At 32.2% G+C, this 23132-nt stretch overlaps 3 protein-coding genes across 3 annotated transcripts; all 3 read right to left on the bottom strand.

Moving 5' to 3' along the window:
• Positions 1-5854: 5854 nt before the first annotated feature.
• On the bottom strand, positions 5855-7675 carry LOC100249919 (extracellular ribonuclease LE). The gene is made up of 4 exons (XM_002275235.5): positions 7246-7675; positions 6997-7152; positions 6389-6587; positions 5855-6318 (listed from the first exon to the last, which is right to left on the bottom strand). Exons 1-4 carry the CDS (start codon positions 7345-7347, stop codon positions 6095-6097), a joined length of 681 nt encoding a protein of 226 aa, XP_002275271.1. The 5' UTR covers positions 7348-7675; the 3' UTR covers positions 5855-6094.
• Positions 7676-13714: 6039 nt separating this feature from the next.
• On the bottom strand, positions 13715-16275 carry LOC100261911 (pentatricopeptide repeat-containing protein At2g02980, chloroplastic). Its single transcript, XM_002269658.4, has one exon. The coding sequence runs from the start codon at positions 16199-16201 to the stop codon at positions 14414-14416; it is 1788 nt and encodes a 595-aa protein (XP_002269694.1). The 5' UTR covers positions 16202-16275; the 3' UTR covers positions 13715-14413.
• Positions 16276-17047: 772 nt separating this feature from the next.
• Positions 17048-19256, bottom strand: LOC100256814 (amino acid transporter AVT1I). The gene is made up of 3 exons (XM_002269699.5): positions 19150-19256; positions 17837-18444; positions 17048-17722 (listed from the first exon to the last, which is right to left on the bottom strand). Exons 1-3 carry the CDS (start codon positions 19238-19240, stop codon positions 17210-17212), a joined length of 1212 nt encoding a protein of 403 aa, XP_002269735.3. The 5' UTR covers positions 19241-19256; the 3' UTR covers positions 17048-17209.
• Positions 19257-23132: the final 3876 nt, after the last annotated feature.

The following is a 23132-nucleotide window of genomic DNA, read 5'->3' as shown; positions in this document are numbered from 1 at the left end:
CTTGGTTTTAACTGCTACCTTTGTATATTTATGTACCGACACATTGTTATTTTAAAAGTAGTTGATTTTACAACACTGCTGGCAAAATGGAGGTAGTTGAGGTTTAGCCGTTTAGGTTACATGATGAATGGCTTGAAGATGAAGCGAGTAATACGACCAACAGCAACAACGTAAGGCTTTATGGTGGGGAACACAATCCCAAATGCTCGCTCAGGTTGTAGGAAAAGACAGAAAAAGAAGATTAAGACTTTCGGATGAAGGATGGAGTGGACCGTGGTAAGGATTGGTTTCTGTCGATGCAAGTAATCCCAAAAGACGATAGGAAGATGAGTGATGTCCCCACTAAGATTGAAGGCACTTCAGTCTCAATTATACAACTGGGACATCTTCCTGACACATGGTAATTATCTGGGTAATGCCAAATTACCTTAGGATATGTTTGTCGGTGCGCAGCCCAATCTTGCGCCGAGTGCATTTAATCACTAATTAAAGAAAGCGCTGGCATAGAACATTTGTCAATGCCAACATTCATGCCCAAGTTTTTTAGGTCATTCAAAATGAAATGGTCTTTTATCCTTTTGAATTAAGAGGAAAAATATCTTCTTTTGTCAATAATCAAATTCAAAGACGAAATTTGTCTCTTCCCTTTTCTTCAATCAATATTACTAGCTCTTCTACCACCCCTAATATGCCAAAAAGGGCGATTCCATCAGTGAATTACACTTCACAGTTACTTTACCAAGTGTGTTTCTGCAAAGGATGGAATAAAAGAGTTTGTCCCAACATACAATGCCTTCCTTTACCATAGCACAATTTTATGAAAAATGTTATCATTATCATTGTTATTATTATTATTATTATCATCATCATCATCATCATCATCATCATCATCATAATATTATATCTCCTTTTAAGTAGCACAATTCCACCACAAATGTTGTTATTATTACAATTTGTTGACACTTATTATTATTATTATTATTATTATTGTCGTTGTTATTTGGTTTTTAGTTGTTGAATGGTGATAATGATCAAACTACAATTAATATTGATAGCACACAATAGTTTTATTGGTTTTCTAAGGTTAAAATATTTTCTCCTAACATGAGGTTATGTTTGATTCTCGGAAAATATAAGGGAAATGAAATAAAAATAAAAAATTGAATAAAAGAAAAAACGGTGGAAAATAAAATATGTATTCAAAATCAATAAATTATTTTTATATATTTTTTTAAATTCATTTCTCTTATTTTATTTCATTACACAAAGATAAATAATTTTAAAATATATAAATTTCTAACTAATTTTAATTATATTTATTTTTTTTTTTTATATTTTCCATGTGAAAGTAATATATGAGAAAATCATTTTTTTAGCAACATTTTTCTTTCCTTATTACTTTTTGGAAACAAAACATAATATATATATATATATATATATATAATTCTTGAATTTTTATCAAATTAAATAATAAAATTTAATTTTACTTTGGATAATTTTTCTAATAGCCAAATGTTAATAGAATTAAAAATATTAATAATTTTGAGATATTAAATAACAACTAAAAATTCTTAAAATTTTGGTAGCTAAGTGCTAATAAAATTAGAAATATTATTGATTTTAATATATGAAGTAATAACTTGGAAAAATTATTTTTCATTACCAATACTAGATCAATAAAATTAATTAAATATAAATAAAAACTTGACAAGAATTGGTATAAAACTGACCTATGATACTGAATTATAAACAAATAAGTGAATGTTTTTATTATTATTTAGTTTTAGTTTAAGCACCCTAGTAATAATAATATTGAAGATTTAAAAAAATAAAACAACTTCCGGTTTTTTCTCTTATATATATATATTTAAAATTTAATAACATGTAAATTATATATTTATAATATCATATCAATTTAACCAATGAATAGGAATCAATAATTTTTCAGGTTGAATGATGGTTGAATAAGTCTCTTAAAAAGCAGTTGCTCTAAATGGTGGCTATAACTTTTGGCCTAACTCATCTACATATTTACTCATTTTAGGTTTGAATTCAATTCAATATCACTCACATTGGTCTTTGTAGGGAAACTTGAATATCTCCATTCTAGCCCGTTATAAAATTAGATATTTCCATCCCCAACCTGTATCTTTTAGGATGCATATTATATATTTCCAGGACTCTCTAGATCTAATACAGTGGAAAAAACCTGATAATAAAAACTATTACAGACATAAATTTAGAGACTTTAGATATCATACATGTGATATGGATGTTTCTAGATCAAATTTAATCCAATAAAGAAACTCTACAGGTTTTGCTAATTTCATAAACCCAAACAATCTTTTGTTCAATTGCTCTTTTCATGGATCTTGGCATGATAGAAGGGTGGTCTTCTATCTAAAAGAAGAGGGTAGGGTTTTCTCTCTCTAAAAAAATTAGAAGATTGAAGTCATACACCTTAAATAGGTTTATATAGGTTTTCTTGTGGTCTTAAGTGACTTGAGTCAACTTGTGCTTAAGGGTCACTTAATCTAGCTCACTTGAATTCTAATAAACTAATTAGTCTTATTAAGTTTCAATTAATTAATTTGCCCTATCTCAAAACACAATTTATATGATCTAGTGCAACCTTATGTTTTTACCAAAACACCTTAACACACGCATATAAATTAGAAACTCAAAACCATTTCATCATGAATCTAAAGCTAGAACGGGGACCATTGAGGCTCATAAGAAAATATTGACTTCCCTATAATCCAATTATGAAGTTGACTCAATATCTCATTATAAAGAGTAAACTGCATTATAATAACCTATGTATATTACAACAAGTTAGAACTCGAGTTTGTAGTCTATTATCCATTACATGCAAACTCCTCATGAACTAGTGTTTGTAATATAATGAGGTATATATCAACCTCTAAAGATTACCTCTTCAATCTTTGAGTTACATATTTTTCTATTATGTGATCAACTAACATACTCTAACTCATAAGAGAATACTAGATTTCATGATTACATGTCCTTAAGATTACCTAAGAGAACACATTGTTTTAATCTCATAAGATACCACAGTGCCTCTATTAAGAATACTTGTTGTCACCAACCTACATAAATAGTGACATAATTTGCAGTGAACAAGGACCATTTTAGGGTCTCATCCATAAGTCAAAGTCTCTTGGTGATTTCAACACGGGTTTAATATCCTCTCAAGGTTAAGGGTTTATGCAATATAGTAGTTTGGTGAATCATGATCACACGATAATCAATGTCATGATTCACCGTAAGTCATGTCTATTGTGTGACCATACACCTTAGTGCACTCACCATGGGAGCCTCATCCCGATGAGCAAGACTAGTTATCCCTCCAATTATAAGGTAGTACACTATAACCTCAAATTGACTACCTACTTTTATGAACTAGTAATGAACAAATCATCTATTTATAAGAAATTCATAAAAAATAACATTGATCTCAAAAAAAAAAAAAACCATAAAGGAGACAATCGTAATTCTAAAGAAAGGCATGGGTAACATTTATCCATCGATTGAAACAAGAGGCAATCATGGTTCACATATTTGTTTTTAGTAATCATCTAAATTTTAATTTTTAACTAATTACTACAAATAAATTTTTTAATTAAACTTTATTAAAATAACTTTAAAATATATAATATCAATAATTTAATTTTTTTAAAATAATTTAACTTTTAAATTTCAATTATAAAATTTTTTAATAAGCAATAATGATTTTCATCGTATCTCATCTTATTCTTGTGGGTTGGTAGCGATTACACCTCAAAAAGGTATTGATAATCGTGAAGAGATGAATTTAATATTTAAGATAAAAAAATACTTGTATGAATTATTTTATTTCTAAAAGTTCTACTTTATAAAATTAGTTAAGAAAACTCATTTATTTTCCTATTTTTAAAACTATTACCATGAGATGTTTCGTAGGTTTTTTATAAGTCTTTCTAAAAAAGTTGTAAAAGAACTAAATTATAAGAATGAGTGGAATTTTATTACTCAAACACTCTACATAAACTAAATGACATTCATTATTTTATTTTATTTTTCAAATTTAGATGATGTAAAAAAAAATTCCTTATCATAAATAAATATAGTATGAATATGTATATGATATGAGATATTTGATTGGATCATTGGACCGAATAAAATAAAAGTATATTTAGAGGGGACTTGTTGTCAACAATTAAATAATTTATCATTTAAATAATATGATTCAATGTAAAAATTTTAAAATCAAATAAAAGATAACCCACCACTAAAAATATATACATTTTAGATTTTTTTTATTGGACTTTTAGAAAATTTTAATATTTAACTAATAAGCTTTTTAGAATTTTTTGAAATAACTAAATATAAATAATTTGATAATGATAATTTTTGTTTAAAGTTATCTACATGATGATATAAATATATTGTCATAATTGAAACTTAGGCAAAAATCTCAAAACCCATCATTTGATAAAATATCAAATATTTAAATAAATTTTTGTTTCATTACCAATTAAATAAATAATAGTTTAAATAATTGTGTAGTTATTCATAAATTAGTAAAACCAAATCCTTAAAAAATCTGAAAATGAAAATAGAAGATAACCTAGAAACATTATCTCAATTAATTAAACAAAATAATGATAAATAAACATGTATATAAGTGAGATGATAAGGTCAAGGGAAAAAAATTGACAAAAACTGCAATCTTTTTATATGTAGTATAGATAAATTAAAATTAAAAACTAAAATTATCATCATTTTTTTAAAGAGGATTTATTTTCTAATGCAATTTTTTTTCAAGATATTAAAATTATTTTTTGTCCTTGAAAAAAACAAATATTATCTAATAAGGCTATTTTAGGGGGGGATGATAATTTTTCTAAAGAATAGGTTATCCTAAAAAAAAATATTATTTGAATTAATTACATAGAATAATGATAGGATATAAACGCATATAATAAAAATGATAAAATTATTTTAGGAAAAAAAAAGTAGACAAACACTTTATACTTTTATATATAATATAAATTATGATAATTTTTCTAAAAAGTAAGTTATCCTAAAAAAAACATTATTTGAATTATTAATTACATATGATAGGATACAAGCATTTGTAACAAAGAAAAATGTAATTCTGTCTCTAAAAAATATTATTTTGTATGAAACTTATTTTTATCAAATGTTTTTTTAAATTCAATAAATTAATAATAAAAACTTCAATTATCATCAATATTTTTAAAAGAGAATCTTCATCTAAGATATTTTATGATGATATTAAAATTATTTTTTATAAAGAGTAGGTTGTCATTAGAAAAAAAAAATGAAAAAATAAACATTATTTGAATTAATTATGTATAATAATGATGGGATATAAACACATATATAATATAAATGACATGACTATTTTTGAAAAAAAAAATATCAAAAACACTTCGTAATTTTATATGGTAATAAATAAATATAATCATAAATAAAAGGAAAAAAATATTTCTTTTGGATGATTTTCTCATAAATTTATGTAATTATAGAAAAAAAAATTTGGTTTATAGGTAAAGCTTTGATGTTTGAAAAGAATGAGACACTAGTGAATGATGATTGTTAATTCCCTACTGTAATTAGTTAAAAAAAATAGACATTAATTTTTCTTTAGCAAGCCTTGGTTTAAAATTTTTACTATCAAAATTTTAAAACAAAACAAAATTATAAAATATGATTTTAATTGTTTTGAACAATTTAATTTTTTTACAAAATTCTCCGCCCGACACGTCATCTTTGTGTTGAAACATTTTGATTCTTTAATGTTTGACATCATACAAATAAAGAAGAATTAATTGCTAATTTGAACTTTTTCATTACCCTCATGTGTATTACATTTGAAAATAATACCTTCTGGGGGTCTCCCAAATTCTCCAATGTCATTCATAGTACACAAGTAGTCCTAAACAGGGAAGAAAAGCACTAAGGAAATGCTGATCCAGCCTAAGGTGCACCTTTATTCATTCATTCAGAACACAGAAACATTGTGACTAGGCTATAAAGCACGACAATACAGTTCACGATGTGTCCCCTAGAATGCGGGAAATTCAATTCTGGAACCACATTTCCCCCTGGGCATGACTGGACATTCGATGATATTTTTCCCAGAAGTGTCGACGCAAAGGTAAACCTGGTATAGCTGACTGTTGCCTGATGAATCCACATTGCATTCTATCCACGGTGTGACTCCAACTGCATCTTTTATAGCATCTTTAATGTCGTATAAGGGGTATGACTCTCCGTTCGCTCGGATTCCTGCCGCAGTTGTAATGAATGGTGTAAAACAAGTAAAGCAATGTGGTGAAACGTGAAAACTCAGACGTACCTGCTTTCTTAAGAATTTGGACGAGGTCTACATCTTTCTTCAGGTCTAGAGCTGCTTCAAAGTACTGGTACTGGCTGAGGACCGACTCCGAGCAGGTTCCATGTTTGTCCCATTCATGTGCCCAGAACTTGGAGCCGTTGCCGCTAGGGCAGGCCAGTGTTGGCCATTCCTCTTGCATGGATCTGATGAGGTCTGAGATCTACACCATGATGATGATATACAAGGATGCTTAGAACTTCAACTACTAGATGAGAATAATTGTTCACTACAAATAAGCTTTAGGCCCAAATTTTTTTTCTCCATTGAAACCAAACTCGACCATTCAATTATTCATCCCAATGTCCCTCAAATTATGAAATTCCTAGCTATGTGAATGAATTGTCAGGTGGGAACAAAATTCCCCTAAAAAACAAGGTGATTTTTTGTCCACTTATGCCGGCCCAGTCCCTTTCATTCTCCATAAAAAGAAAAGGTGAGAAATTCTGAACAAAATGGAATTTTATAGAAACAACAAAAATTCTGAAGATGAGAAATAGGCCATTAAGGAAGAAAAAAATTAATATAATTATATTTTTATCATCTCTAAGTTTCAACAGGGATGCACCTACCTCGGATTCATCATAAGGGTTATTGGAATCGCAGTTGGAGGGGTAGGAGCCATCCCTGTAATTGGGCCAGAGCCCATGAATTCCGAAATCTGCGTCAGGCTTCCCCGTCGTTGGATAGCAGCAACTTTGCTTACTGTCACAGTAGGATCCTGGCCACTGAAATTAACGAAGAAGAAAGCTCACAAACTCAGGAACAACCCCAGATAAAATATAAACATTGATGTAGATGAAAGCGCGTGGATGACTCACTTGTTGAACAAGGTAAAAGAAATCAAAATCCTGTGAAAAGCACACAACTGTGAGGCATTGTATTATCAAAAGCTTGATGAAGAATGATTGGTTGGACTTCATCTCTCCCAATCTCTTATCTTTCTCTGTCTACCCGATGAAATGGCGTTGATATAGAAGTGTATCTATAGGCAAAAATGGAAAATGTGGACAGAATATCCGGGGCAGGATGCTGTTACCAACCGTATATCAATGTCTAAATGACATGCCTTGCGTGTGACGATTTCCTTAGGTTGTCATGTTTCTGGCTTCCCTTTTTTAAATTCGATCCCCATTCCTTCTTTTGGTATATTTGTCTTTTTCCTTCAGTTTTTTCTCCCCAAGAATGAGTTGGATGATCAGACTGAAACAAGAAGCAGGATCTAGACTTGAATGGATCTTATGGGGCAGATAAAAAAGATGCAGTTGCTTGGATTGTTTAGTAAATGAAGCAGTAGCATTAGATAATTTGTATTGATTAAATGTATTCAATGAATGTAAAGATTGATGGAGAGTGGAGAATTTTGTCCTCAGTGAGGTATCTTTCATTTGCTTTTTAGCTCTGTTCCTTCTGTGACAGAACAAATGGAAGTAAGATCGAATTAGCCTCCTAGTTGTGAAAAGTGTTCAAGGTTTTCAAACTTGTATGACTAAGCTCAATAAAGAAATCTAATCATGTAGTTTACTTGTAATATGTGGGACCAGGAAGTTGAGTTGTAATGCATCCAAGTCCAAGTGCAGTTTGAGCCACACAGCAGATAGACCCCTTTACCCACCATCGCCATGGCTGGAATTGCCACCATTTCTTCGTCACATCAACCGTGCGTTACACTCGGCATGTATTCCTTTTAGAACCGTGGTCCCCAATGCACTAATTGATATGTGGAAAATGATGAAGCAATGAATGATTGTTAGGTCCAGACTCCAAAGTCCAAAGGGCTTTTACTCGTGGGACTAACACTGCTTCGTCGCAACACGCAAAATGAACTTTGGGGTCAAAATGAACCTTTTATTATAAAAATTATCACTTTTAGGTTCTTGTTGAAACTTATGTTCAAAATGACCTCTTTAGTACCATATCATTAAAAAATATATTTTTTTCATTATTTTAATTGAAGCCGCAGTTAGCAAATACTGAAGCCGCAGTTGGCAAATGCGACTTCATTTTTTAATTGAAGCCGCATTTACCAACTGCGGTTTTAGTTATTTTTTTTTAAATTTAAAATTTAATTAAAAGTTATTAAATTATAAATTAAAAATTTAAAAATATACTTAAATAATAAATTATTTATATTTAAACTTAATATATGGTTGCCAATGTTGCCTCAACCATATGGCAGAAAGTCGCGTATGTCAAGCCACAAGGAAATAACGACTCGATGATAGTTGCCAAGGAAGAGTATCTATTCGAAATTCACTTTGAACTGACTTGCACACGAAGACCTTAGGCTCGAGCCTTGCCTTGGCCTAAAAATATAATAGTGAAATTACCATTATGGTGCCAACGGTCTATATGAGAGTAGTTTTTGTCAAAATATTTTTATTTTATAATACTTTTGTCAATAATATTTCTAGGAAAGAAAATACTTTTAAGAGGGCTATAACATTATGTTTGGTTCGTATTAAGGAAGGAAAAAATATTTTTTAAAAATGATTTTTTTTTTTGTTTGCTTTTATTATGAAAAATCGAGGGAAAATAAAATATAATTAAAATTAATTAGAAATTTATACTCTTTTAAATTATTTAATCTTTTTATAAAAGTAAAAAATAATAATAATAAAAATAAGTTTAAAGTAATTTATAAAAATAATTTGTTAATTTTAAATCTTTTTTTTCTTTACTTTCCTTTTCCTTTCATCTTTATTTTTGTTCCTTAGTATTTTCCATCAAAAACCAAACATAACTTAAGTATTTAAATATAAACAAAAAATATATTTTAAAAACGTCTTTTTTTATAATGTTGTATATAATAAAGAGGCAATTTTGGTAAAAAAAGAAGAAGGTGTTTCCATATATTAGAAAATGTCATTAATCCTTTTAGATTTGTTTCCAAATAGAGAAATTCTTAACCATTTTAAGATTCACTAAAAAAAAAAATTATTCTCATCAATATTAATGCCTTTATTTGGATATTTATAAAACATTAAGGTTATGTTTGGTTCGGAAAGTACTAAAGAAAAAAAATGTTAAGAAAAATGATTTTCTTATATTTAGTTTTATTATGAAAAATATCAAAGAAAATTAAATATAATTAAAATAGTTAAAAATTTATAAACCCTTGCAATTCATTTTCAAGTATTAGACTATGTTTGGTTCTCAAAAAGTATTAAAATTATTTAGGTTATGTTTGGTTCCCAAAAAATATTAAGGAAAAAAAAAACTAAAAAAATGATTTTCTCATATTTGATTTTGTCATAGAAAATAGAAAAGAAAGTCAAATATAATTAAAATTATTAAAAAAATTCTACATTTTTAAGAATGTAATATAAATTTTATTTTAAGCATTGAAAAATAATATATATTTTATTTTTTTTATTTATTTTAATAGTTAAATATAAATATAACATAACATACTTATATTAAAACATATTCTAAAGGGATATGCATATCTTAAGATATGTTACCTTAAATTTTTACTTTATATATAAAATCAACTCAATTCCTTTAGTAAAATTTTTTTAGCATTTTTATTATTCAAGTATTAAAAATGTTAGAAACGTTTTTTAAAATCACTTCCAAATATACACTTAATCTTTTACAATTTATCATATACTCAAACAAAATTAATTATAAATCAACAAAAATAAATGAATATTCACAATTAATTTAAGTTTAGACCAATTAAAAATGGTAAAAAAAATACAAGATATATGTGAAAAAATAAAAATGGTCATATGAATGATATAGACCCTACACAAAGGAAGACAAATTGTCTCCAATTTAGATAAAGAAACTTATTTTTTGATTGTTAAAATATAATTATTAGAATAAATAAATGACAAGTTTGATAATTTAAAAAGTAAGTGAAATAGGGATTAAAAATAAATAAATGATAATTAATTTAAGTTATAACTAATTAAAATTCATTTGTATGCATAAAATGCAATATCCTTATGCTAAAATAAAATGTCACATGACAATAATTTTCTCAAATTAATTTGTAATATATTTCATATGGGCCAGGCACAAGAGAAATACAAGTTATCTTAGAGAAAAATCAATATATTTCTAATGTTGAATTAGGATCAATTAGGATAAAAATAAAACATTGTATTCAACACTCTTTTGGTGTCACGATAATAGTTATAAATAGTCATCTACTCATTTTTTAAATAAAGAAATATGTATTATGATAATTAAAATATAATTGTTAGATTGAATAAAAAATGACAAGTTTGACTATTAAAAAGGTAGTTATCAAGTCTTCTCAAGCAATAAATTGAGAATTATACCTCCAAATCTCTTAAAATGTTATTATTAATTAGAAAATAATATTTCTGTGGGTTAAGACCACCAAATATGGCTTTTCAAATCTATTTAAATATTAATTTTACTTGAGAAATAATATTTTTAAAGAATTAAAAAAATATTCAAGGCCAATTTAATTTAACCTTTTACAATTTATCATATCTTCAAATTAAGTTAATTATGGGTAAAAAAAAAATTGAATATTTATAATTTAGTTAATTATGGATCAAGAGGAAAGAAATTAAATTTTCACAATTAATTTAATTTTTGACTAATTAAAAATCATCACATAAGACACGTGATAAAATTAAATTTCTCACAAGATAGTAACTTCCTGAAAGTAAATTATGATATTTGTCTTACGGGCTTCACGTAAGAGTAAGATAAGTTATCTTCAATTTAAATAAATACATACATTATGAAAATTAAAATATAATTATTGGAATGAATAGAAAAATGATAAAATTAAAAATTAATTATCAATTCTTGTTAAGGCATCAACTTGAAGACTATTAAATATCATCTTTCAAATCTCCTTAAATATTATTTTTTAATTAAAGAATGATACTTTAAAGGGTTAAGACTAAGAAACATAGCCTTTATAATCTATTTAAAATATTAAATTTAATTGAGAAATAATATTTTTAAAGAATTATAAAACTATGTGTTGTTATCCTTATAAATACAATTAAATTCCAAGTTTCCATAACAATTAAAAAAAAAACAATATGAGAATAAAGTTAAAAGAGATCACTTCAAAATCTTCAAATCCAAGCTTGAAGATTCAAAAATTTCTTCTAACCGAAAAAAATCAAATCTCTTCGTTTCTTTAAGTCTAGGAACATGTAAAATTATCCTAGACTTTTCTAAGGTTATATTTGGTTCCCGAAAAATATAAAGGAAAGAAAAAAAATATTAAAAAAAATGATTTTATCATATTTGATTGTTTTATAAAATATTCCAAAGAAAATTAAATATAATTAAAATTAGTAAAAAATTTATACATTTTAAAATAAATAAAATGAGTTTGAAGTATCAAATAAAAATAATTTATCATCTTTAGCTCTATTTTTTACTTTTTTTCACTTTTTCTTTCCTTTTACTTTTCCTCTTTGTTTTCTTTCATTTGCATTTTCCCTCAAATTTTCCGAGAACTAAACATAGCCTAAATCTTATGCATAATAGAAAAAATGCATTTTAAAACTTTATAAGAATTCAAAAAATGCTAATAAAAAACATACTTGCATTCAAATGTTCCCAAATCAAATTCACACTATAAAGATGAAGAATGAAGTCGTAGAAGTCTTGTATACCCGGAGTCATGGAAGTCATGATAGAGTCTATGACTAGAAATAAAGCAAGTAACGGAAGGCACACACTTTTTTTTCACTTTCGTCTCTTTCTTTTCCTCCTATAAGTCATCCTTTTGAAAGTGGAACGGGCTAAACGGTTAAGCATAAGACACAAGTTGTACGTTCCAATTTTATTCATTAGTCACCCTCATTTTTTTTTATAAGTTACATTGCTTCTTGTTTCTTCTGATGTTTTGTTGTCTTTTCCCTCCCACATTCAATACAACAGAGAGTTTGAAGAGTAGAGGGAAATATTAGAGAGCCCAATCTTCGACTGGATTGGATTGGATTAAGGGCTTGGTTTGCATGCAATTTACTCTCAATGGAATTGATGATAGAGCAAACAAAATTACTACATTCAATAGGATTATCTAAGACCAATGACACAAAATTCATCCTATTCCCACTCAATAAATCCAGCCCTTTTAAACATCTCTTAATTCTAAATTTATATAATGAACTCGGAAGAAATTTGCCCCTGTGCTGATTGGGTTTTTCCTCTCTACTATTTTATAGCATGTCTATTTGTGGTTTGTGTTGGCGGAACCAAAAAAAAAAAAAAAACCCAATGTTGATTTGTCTTATTACAAACTATATTGGACCAGCCACCAAGCTATGATATGTTTGCAAGGTTTTCAAACTAGTACAATAAAGAAGTCCAATGTGGTTGGTATGCATATGGTTGAACATATTATATATGGACCAGGGAGTTGAGTTGTATTAGTGCCACATAGCAGATAGGGTTTTGTGGTGATTTTTTCTACTTTGGTGTAGCATTTGTTCGAATCTATGGGAGCTTTATCAGTCAGTGTTTTCACATTGAAAACTGCGTCACCACCAAGTAACGTACTCTGTACACACCAGGGAGATCCTAGAGCTAGCAAAGTGAATCCCAGGAGGTCCCAGCATTCACTGTTCACATGAACTCTGATTAGAATAATTGATACTCGAACTGATTGATGTGCTCTTACATGTTTTGAGGTCATGAAAGACGCAAAAGCATCTTGAGCATGATATCTCAAACTCCCAGCTCCTTGCATGTTCACACTCCACCTACTGAAAAATGGTCCCAGCTTGTGATAAGTCCTAATTCATGGGAAAATGATAAACTAGTGAATTGTTTAATGTTGGAAAAACACTATGATTGCCTTAAGCCTACTGCAGCAACCCCCAGAACAGAAGAATATTCTTGATACCGTGTAAATGTACCTTTGAGGGGCTAGCTTGCCGACGGCCAACTTCAGTCTCAAGCCGCTGATATAGTTTTATATGATAAGATTACAATCATGCATAACACAAACCATTCTTTGATGTAACAGACCGCAATTACCTTTACTGATATGTCTAAGAAATATTAAGTCAGTCGGGATAGCTTTCAAATTTTTATTTTTCAATATTTGTTCCTTCTTTACAATGAAAACCCTACTTTAATTTTTCAAATTTTCTTTATTTATTTATTTTTAGTGGCTGGATGATGATGGCGCAATTTGAATTTGGATGTATGAAGATGGTCATGATATCTGATTTCTGCTTATAAGATTTTGTATACTGAGGTGGTGTCTGGTGTATCTCTAGTGTTCAATTTTTCTCTTAAGCTTTATTTTGCTAACCAATACCAACATGGCAAATCAAAGAGAAATATTTCATGTTTGATTTGAGATGAAAGGGGAATAGGGATACACGTAAGAGAATTAGTATTTACAAGAAAGCAAAAAAAAATCAGATAAATGAGAAATACCTTGGAAAAAGATCAGAACCAAAAGATCACTCTTGGTCAATGGACTAAAATCTGTGCTTATTCATGCCAAAGATGCAAGTTTAGCGTATCTCTGGCCTAAACCCATCTAGGGTTCTTCGAAGTGCTACCATGAAACAGAGGATTATGTACCCTCAAATGGAATGAATGTCATCAAACTGTTGCCAATAGTATCACCAACAAGATGCATTTTCTTCCTGGGTTGCTAAGAAATATTTCATTGCTCGCGTTTATGATAGATAGGTACCATAGCTTATTGATCTCATAGGTAAATAATTCTCCACATCAACCCTTGCAAGTAGACCATTCATGAAAAACCAGATGAAGTTGTAAGAGAGTATAGCTGGAACCACGCCATTCTGCTAATTCTGTCTCCAATATGTCAAAGGTTGTCCAATACTCATGTAATCAATGGAATGTCTAACCGACTGCAGCATCAAATTCTTCACCTTCCACTGAGGAGAATGATACGGAAATATATGGTCCTTGTACATCATTCTTATGACAAGAATGACTTCTGGGTTATGATAAGAACAAATTTTCGTTCTGATAAATCGTTCTACCAATAATCTTCTACCAATAATCTTCACAAGAGCACTTACCATCTTTGAAATGATGGAATCTTTGGACATCTCTGAGAATTATCTGTCTATCAAAGATCAATGATATAAGTTTAGCAGCAGAATGGCAATCCCCACAGACCCGAAGGTTCTTCACAACACGAATTGTTGTCCCTGGGGGAGTGTTTAGGAGCCCAAAAGTAATGGCCAACTTTTCACTATGATATCTAAGAGTTACTTCCTTCTCTTCATCTTCCATGTCTGCATGAAAGACTAGAGAAGTATTGGGGACGTACCCAACCAACTTCAATTCCTTAACCAATTCATCAAGTGCCTGGTGTAACTTCGTAGAAACAGAATGCACCCCATCCCCAGAGAAGAACTCATGTACTACATTGTTCACCTCTACTGAGCTACACCCCGGAATCTTTACCACCCCTCTTTCGTTCATCAGTTTCCTCACATAATTCACATCTTCCCATCTTCCAGCTCTGGCACACAAGTTTGATAAGATTATGTAATCCCCGCCATGAGAGTCATCTAGTTCAAAAATCTGCTCAATCACCCGCTTCCCCAATTCTACATTACCATGACTACCACAAGCAGATAACAAGGTTCGCCAGAGTATGGGCGTGGGCCTAATTGGCAACCCCACAATGAACTCATAGGCCTCCTCCAAGCGTCCAGCTCGACCTAGCAAATCCACCATACACCCGTAATGCTTGATCCCAGGAATAACCCCATACTTGTCCCTCATACCATAGAAGTACTCAAAACCCTCCTCTACCAATCCAGTATGGCTGCAGGCATACAAAAGACCCAAAAATGTGATCTCATCAGGTTCGGTTCCAGCTTTTCTCATTTCTTTAAACAGAGATACTGCCTTAAGACCATGCCCATGAATTGCATATGCCATAATCATTGCTGACCAGGCCTGCGTATCTCTTACAGCCATATTCTCGAATACACAAACCGCATCATCCAAACTCCCACATTTTGCATACATGTCTATTAGTGCAGTGTCCACCTTCACAAATCGATTGAACCCATTCTTCTTAACATACTCATGCATCCACTTCCCCAAGTCTAAAGCTCCTAACAAAGCACAAGAGGAAAGAACACTAAGCATAGTAACATCAGTAGGCTTGAGATTTCTGGCTTGCAATTCTCGAAACAATGACAAGGCCTCATTAGGCCTACTCCCCCGAGCATAACCCGTGATCATCGCATTGTAAGTAACAACACACGGTTCCCATATCTTATCAAATACCCTCCGAGCGCAATCCATCTCATTGCACGCAGTATACATATTTATAAGCGTAGGACACACGTAAACATTTTCACTTAGCCCAAGTTTGATAGCAAGACAGTGCAACTGTCTGCCTTCTTCCAAGGCTTTGCAGCTGGCACATGCCTTGAGAAGAGACGGGAATGTGTAATCATCAGGGAAGAGGCCAGAAAAAAGAATTTGAGTGAAAAGGGTAAATGCTCGAAGAGGGGTATCAGTGCGGGCGTAGCCGCGAGCCATGGTGTTAAAGAGGACAATGTCTGGTTGGGGAATTTGATCAAACAGGTGGTGGGCGTGTTGCATAGAGGTAGTCGTAGGGTTGAGGCTGCAGAAGTTGATGAACTTGGTGAGGACAGAGAGGTCACTGTGGAGGTGGGTTTTGATGGCGAAGGCTTGGAGTTGCTTGAGCTCTCTAAGAGAGGTGCATTTGGGTAGTAGAGAGAGTGGGTGCGTTGTGTTTGAATTGGAGTTGGGTGGACACATCGGAGTTACGGGTGGAGCTGGTCTTGCCATTGTAGCACTTTGCGTGTGACTTGTGAGGCGTGAATGTTAGTTCTTCAAGGAAAGGGATGGATAAGACTTTCTAAGACGAGTTTTTGTGGTCAAGACTCTCTCTGCATCCACCTTTAAATTTGAAAATATCCCAAATTATTAGTATTAAAAAATATCTGCAGACAAATAAAATAAAATAAATGAAATAAATTTTAAAAAAAATATATAAAATAATTTATTAAATTTAAATTTATTTACTTTTACTATTATTTTCCTTCAATTTTTCTTCTTCATTCTATTTTCCTCATATTATCATAACCAAACATAATATAAAATTTATAGGTTTTCTTTTATGACATGAAAGAAATATTTTTACTTTGACCAAAAATAAAAAGTTATAGAATATTTTTATATACATAACAAAAATGCTGACGCTACTAAGAAAAATATAAAAAGTAACATTGAAAATATCATGGCAAAAGATGCAACTCTTCATATCTGAATCAAGTGACATGAAAAATAAGAAAATGGAAAAATATAGAAACAAAGGGATTTCCGTCATGTCTTTTGACCTATTTAATTGTCTGTATATTAATCTTTATTAGCAAAAAATTTGTGGCTGTCAACCGTCATAATATCTGTCGCTTGAGTGGGTTGATGACCAAGCAGCCATTCACTTTTGACTTCTTTTAGCAGATTTGCCCTGCATGCCACTAAGCATATGACGCGGACGTGACAGATTTATAGGAAGAATAATGCTTTAAAGTTGTTTATGTTGCTGCTACAGAGCAGCTGTAGCTCCACCTTGCTTATACTGCAGCATCTACTGCAATTATTATCCTGTAATCTCTGTTCTCCTGCTCAAAATTTGTGCAATCAGGTTCTAATTCATAAGGAAATTCCTTTGTCGGGGAACATTATCTACGTGCAATCAACAAAACTCAAATGTTGGAAAATCAAAACATGTTGAGATATGGTAAAATTACAAATCTTGTTAATATGAACAAGAAACTTGCGTCAAATGATCTTTCAGAGGCGGTTTATAATTTGTCTGAGAGAAGTATAAGTACCCGTTACAGCAACGAAGGAGCCCAGTGCCAAAATGGCAATGATAGCAATCAATTCTAACCCAAAACTTCGAGAAGCTTTGTTAATCTTAAGGTAAAATACGCATGGGAACAACATTGAGACAGTCACACTCAGAAATGCACCAATAAATTCCATTATATAGCCGAAAAATGGGACTGTTAGGGCCACGACGACAGTGCTGATCACCAGCGCTGTTCTGATGGTGATACTGATGGGTCGGCTGTTGTGGAATGAAAATGTGTCCTCAATAGCATTGGCAATTGGAGTAATTATTATCCCATACTTGGTCAGGGGATTGATTAGTGTTGTATATATTGCTAGTTTGGAACTCATTTTTCCCGTTGGAAGATTTAGAGTCACTTGAGACCTCAGATTTTCTCCAAACATCAGGTAGCCTAGAATGGCCATTGATCCATAGTTGATTGTGCTTAGAGCAAAGCAGATTAGTAGAACCTGCAACCACAGAACATACAAGAAAAATAAATTTCCTGGATGTTGAACAGGGCATTCTCTTTTTCTGAATGAGTAAAATCACAAAAAAAAAAAAAAAAAAAAATCATCTTTTACCTTGGAGAATTGGCTTTTGTCCTTCATGGAAGTGCAGAGTGTGGGAAAAATTGCATGACCACAATAACAGAAGACAAACAAGCTTATGGTAGTTGGCAGCCCACTCCAATTCAGAACCATACCCCTTTCATGGAATCCTACACCATCAACTGCACCTGCCCAGAAAACACAACCAACCACAATCACTGAAGCAAAAACCCCACCAGCTGAAAGATAGGCTAGTAACCCCAAACTCCTCAGCCACGTAGTTGGCAAGATCACAAGGGCAGCTAGAAGAACAAAGCCTTGTCTTCCTCCAATCTTCAGGCCTGCTACTTTAAAACTCATGGTTGGGAACAACTTCTCCAAATTATCACCTTCTAATATTAGAAATTCTACTGCAACTAAATACAGCTCCAGGTACATAAACAGAGCTATCATGGTTCTCCCTTTCATCCCAAAAGCTAGTTCGCCTACATCGGGATATGTTTTGATAAGTGGGTGTGCATCCATGCATCGTCGTAGAAGAAGCCCCGTATACCAACAGAGAATGGCTACGAGAAATAGAAGTATGAGGCTCAGCCACCCTCCTTGGGAAAGAGCATATGGAATTGATAATATCCCAACACCTGAAAGGCAGAATAATGAGGATATAATGCATGCAAGTGTCTTCATAGCTTGTACAAGTTTGAAAAGGAACTGAAAAACTATATAATTACAAGATGTGACCAACTATTCACACCGCATCAGATATAAAACTCAATGGTGGTTTCAGAATGAGTTGAAGTAGGAGAAAGATGAGACATACGTTTTTCATGAAGACATAACTTTTCATTATAACTGAATAATTTACACCACTGAAATCAAATTAACTTGTGGCAGAAGCATAGTAAAAAGGTTCTTTAATTTGAGACCGAATTGAGTTTGAACAGATTAGAGCAGTTCTGTTCATGATCATCAAGATTGGCTAATTGAAGAGAGAAATTTAGGACACAATTCATAATTGGTTGACATGACCTCAAGTGCTAAATTCAAAGGGATTCAGATTGACGCCAATGATTACTGAATGAAATCCGCGTATAGTTTGTGGGCATTTCCAAAGATGGTAGTGAAATATCCTGTCTTCTCTTGAAATTACACATCCATAATGCAACAAACAACCAATATAGAAGTTTGTAAGTCGGGAAAGACACGCAATCGAATCATTCGAAGGGCGTTCTCATCACTCAGATGAGATACGGAGTGGACTGATTTCACAGACCACTTCAACCTTACCAGTCATGGATTCATCTTTTTCTTAGTTTGGCTAATGAGAAAGAAATTTAGAAAATGACCTGATAAGGCATTGATACCATTGAAGCAAGTCCTGAGGAAGGTGGTGCCTCTGCTCAACTGCTGTTGTGGGAGCTGGTTTTGGCTCTCCATGCTCTCTATTTTCTGACCCTCCATGGATTTTTTGTTGCCTACTACCTAAAATGTTGGCCCATATTTATAAGGGGGGAGAGGGTGATAAGGTAAAAGACGAGACAGTGGTGGACTTAATTTGAATTTTTTTTTCTAAACAATTGGATGCTGAAGTGAGATAGTGAGAGTGAGTAGATTGCCATTCAACTTGAACAGAATATACGGCAATAGGATAGATATCCATTGAAGTTGCTGGGCTTCACAATTCCAGTGAACCCACTTTTCCTACGTGGGGCTCCCTGGAGAAGACGTGTGCCATCACTCTTCTAAACAATATTTTCTTGCATGCTTATGAGACGTCCAGGACTTAATGCTTTAACATTCATCAGCCATGAGGATATACCTATAATTAAAATCCAATGAAGGCCGTAATAGTAATTGTTCTGTTGATGGCGGCTTGTTTATTGAATATTCTGTCACATCAGATGACCTTTCCGGAGAAATGCATGGGAAGATTCCGATATTGTGATCCAAATATAAATATTCAATTCGTAAGCGGGAAAACTGGAAAAGGAAGTCCATTATCATATAAGAAGTAAGAACCGACAAGAAAAAGTTCTACAGGGCTAACCCTCATGGACCTTATTTTCATTTCTTTTCTTTTCTTTTCTTTTCTCTTCTTTTCTTTTTCGTTTTCCTTCTCTGCTTTGGATTCCTGCAACGTTTTCATTGCATTTAAAACTTTTTCTTAATACGCTCTTGTAACTATCACATTATTGATTTACTGCTTTATTCCAGAAACAACATAAAAATAAGAGCAATTATTAAGCACACACTACAAAGGTGGAATGTGATTGTGTAAGAAAAATTAATTGGTTGAACTTTTGATAGGCTTAGATCTGGAAAATGTTAACATAGGCCCACAGCATTATCTTAAATGCTCTCCTGTTTACAGTTCTTCTATTTTAGTGACGGAACATGATGCTCTTGGTGGGTTTGCAGTTGATCATGACTCTAAGCAAATTGAAAAACTGATGGACGTTTCTAACAAAGTTGTGCTACACCTTTAGCACTCTTTCTTTGAAAATGGCTGATTTGTCATAAAAGAAAGATTTATCTTTAGGATCTTTTAGGATTTGGTCTCATATTTTTTTCTTAAGTAATTCTATTCACTTTTGTAAAGATGGTATGCATCTATGATACATGTCTCATTATGGAAAACTTCTAAATACGCATACTTTTAACATTTGCCAATGGAAATATGTGGAACTTTAATACATCGTTCAACAACCTGCCATTATCTTCTCAAGCCATTCTATGGTACGGAATCGGTATCATATATCTTCTTTTGGCATCCAGCTACCTCCCTTTAATTTTCTCAGTTGCAGAAGTGAGGAAAAAAAATGCAACGTAATTATTTATGGTACTTTGCGAGATCCAAATACGTTATCCAAACAACATGACATAGGCATACGTACGTATAAAAGCGGGAGAACCTAGTCACTAGTCAACATCTTTTTCTCAACATTTTAAGTGGACACGCTTCATTTTAGTCGAGAAATTATTGGGGGTCATGCCTGGTTCGGTGACATCAATTTTTTTACAACTTGCAAATAAGATTCTGGGACTTTTGGTTTAATGGCAAATAAGATTCTGTCATACCCAATAAGGCTTAGTGAACCAACTAGAATGGAAACTACGATGTACAGTTTCAAAAAATAAACTTTATTCTACAATTTTTGCTGCATGTTTTCTAACTCCCCTCCTTTGGGCATGCTACTTTAGACATGGGAGCTTTGAGCTTTATCTGATTCATGGTGCCTGGTTGAAGAAAAATATATTGGTTCTTCCAAAAGGAGAGAAAAAAAAATTGAAGAAGAAAGACAGAATCTGTTGATTACTTCAAGAAAAGGAGTCCCCATATTCGATAGTAGACGAATAAGAATTGAAGTAGTGCCTTGTGGTTGAAGTTGAGCCACATCCGAGGAAAATTGGAGTTACAGCCATTTGTGGCAGCTGACTCTGATTATTGTCCATCAAGCTTGGCCAACGAAGTCAACAGCACCTACATTCAATAATTGTAAGGCACCCAAAATCTCAGGCCCCTTGATCACCATTTAAAATGCAAATTCAAACCCCATCTAGTCAACACCCATATCCGAACTCCCATTCCCTGGCATCCACAGATTGTGGTCACAAAGTCATTCCCTGAATTTTATCGCTCCCAACTCACCCTCCATCAAAACAAAAAATATAATAAATCCTTAATAGAGATGTGGTTCTGGGAGTGCTTTTGTATCCACCTTCATATAAAGGAGATTAGCTGATTTAAAAGTAAGTCAAAATAAACCTGGACTATTATAAAATGTTGGAATTTAAATATGATGTTGGAGGTTTGATGTGTACTGGATATATAAACCATTAAAACGGGTACCATCCTAAGTGGTTTTGCCAACAATTAATTAACATCTAAGAAGCAAACTAAGAAAGAGAGCATACAAGACCTGCTTAGAAAAAGTATTACAAGTACAGTGTAGGTGAACTCAGGCATATTATACTGACTGAGAATTACTAGGTGTGTCCATTTGCCATCAATTTAAAAGGAATTGATAATCCAATTACACTTGTTCTAGATATAAACAAGGTTGCAATCCGTCATTTCCAATTCACTCAGACACAGTTCAAGCTTGCTATCTTTTCTCTGTGATAACACTCCAAAAACTGAAATTTTAACGACACAGATTGTAGTCTATTTGAGCGGTTCTTTAGTTCATGACTTTTAGAGCAATATAAATATCAAACTGCCTTAGCTGAAGCATTAACAGCCTGCAGCTCAACCCCACCGCCTTTCCGCATGCTCATATTTGTATTGATTAGCAGATACAAGTGCTGCTGCAATGGTTAAAACAAGCACCGAGCTCAGCCATGAAATAAGATCACTAGGATAATTTAGCCCCAAAGGGACACCAAACAATCTAATTATTAATTGAAAGAACGGATCATTCCAAAGAATGGATCAGTCACCATCCCAGAATGCGATGTAGAACTTTATTGCAAGTTCTTATGTGCACGCCACTGTGACTAGTGGGACTGCACGAATACAAAGCAGTTTTCAAAGTTTAGGCAATGCTCCATCAGTAATCTTTAGTTGAATTGATTTCTGAGTCTTTATGGAAGTAATTGATAGTTGCAAAGAAGAAAGGTCCCTTCTCCATCTATGGCCATATTAACAAGTCTCTTCCATCCCTTAGTATTAACTATTTTCTATTGGGGGGATGGGGGAGGAAACAAAGCAGTACTACTCCCAAGAAAGAAATCAAAAGGAGGCAAAATGCAGGAGTCTTAATCAATTTGGAGTAGACCTTGTTTTATTGTCATTAGAATATTTCTTAATTCATGAATGGCAGGGAAGGACTTGCGTCACCACTAACAAAAGCTAAAGTGGTGGATTCTGAGTAAGTCCTCAATCTCTACGTACAGTTCCATCCATGGAAGCACAAGCTATGGCTATGGTGGTTGTTAAATCTTTTACTGGTGTATAGACGACTGTGCGCGCGATGGACTTGCCAGCCATGGTAGTTGCAAAGATGTGTTATCACGTCGAGCCGGATGTTGGAAAAGCAAATCAATATAATGCTTCCATAACTTACCCTTTAGGCGTTTTTGAAAGACGACTCAATTACTAATAAGTTTATATTACTTTTATCGATTCAATTAACATTATTTTTAGTCTACAATCAAAAGATTAATTGAGTTGCGAAATATTTTTTTTCAAGTTACCTTTGTACCAGGAAAAGCTCAAAGAATGGAATACATATTCCATTGCACCTGGCGTCGTGAGCAGAGTCCTGTGTATACAATTATTCCATTGTACCTAGCACACCCAAAATACGTCTGTAGACGCACGTATGTG

This window comes from Vitis vinifera, chromosome 1 (genome assembly GCF_030704535.1).
Source record: "Vitis vinifera cultivar Pinot Noir 40024 chromosome 1, ASM3070453v1".
Classification (NCBI taxonomy): Eukaryota; Viridiplantae; Streptophyta; class Magnoliopsida; order Vitales; family Vitaceae; genus Vitis; species Vitis vinifera.
Note: the sequence above shows the minus strand (reverse complement) of the source record. Positions and strands in the feature narration are given on the sequence as shown.

Coding starts and splice junctions, on each gene's coding strand:
- LOC100249919 (XM_002275235.5), bottom strand. CDS start 7,347: ATGAAGTCCAACCAATCATTCTTCATCAAGCTTTTGATAATACAATGC. Junction 7,153..7,245: donor TCTTTTACCTTGTTCAACAA/GTGAGTCATCCA, acceptor CGTTAATTTCAG/TGGCCAGGATCCTACTGTGA. Junction 6,319..6,388: donor CCAAATTCTTAAGAAAGCAG/GTACGTCTGAGT, acceptor CAACTGCGGCAG/GAATCCGAGCGAACGGAGAG.
- LOC100261911 (XM_002269658.4), bottom strand. CDS start 16,201: ATGGCAAGACCAGCTCCACCCGTAACTCCGATGTGTCCACCCAACTCC.
- LOC100256814 (XM_002269699.5), bottom strand. CDS start 19,240: ATGGAGAGCCAAAACCAGCTCCCACAACAGCAGTTGAGCAGAGGCACC. Junction 18,445..19,149: donor TGGTATCAATGCCTTATCAG/GTCATTTTCTAA, acceptor TCTGCCTTTCAG/GTGTTGGGATATTATCAATT. Junction 17,723..17,836: donor ACAAAAGCCAATTCTCCAAG/GTAAAAGATGAT, acceptor CTGTGGTTGCAG/GTTCTACTAATCTGCTTTGC.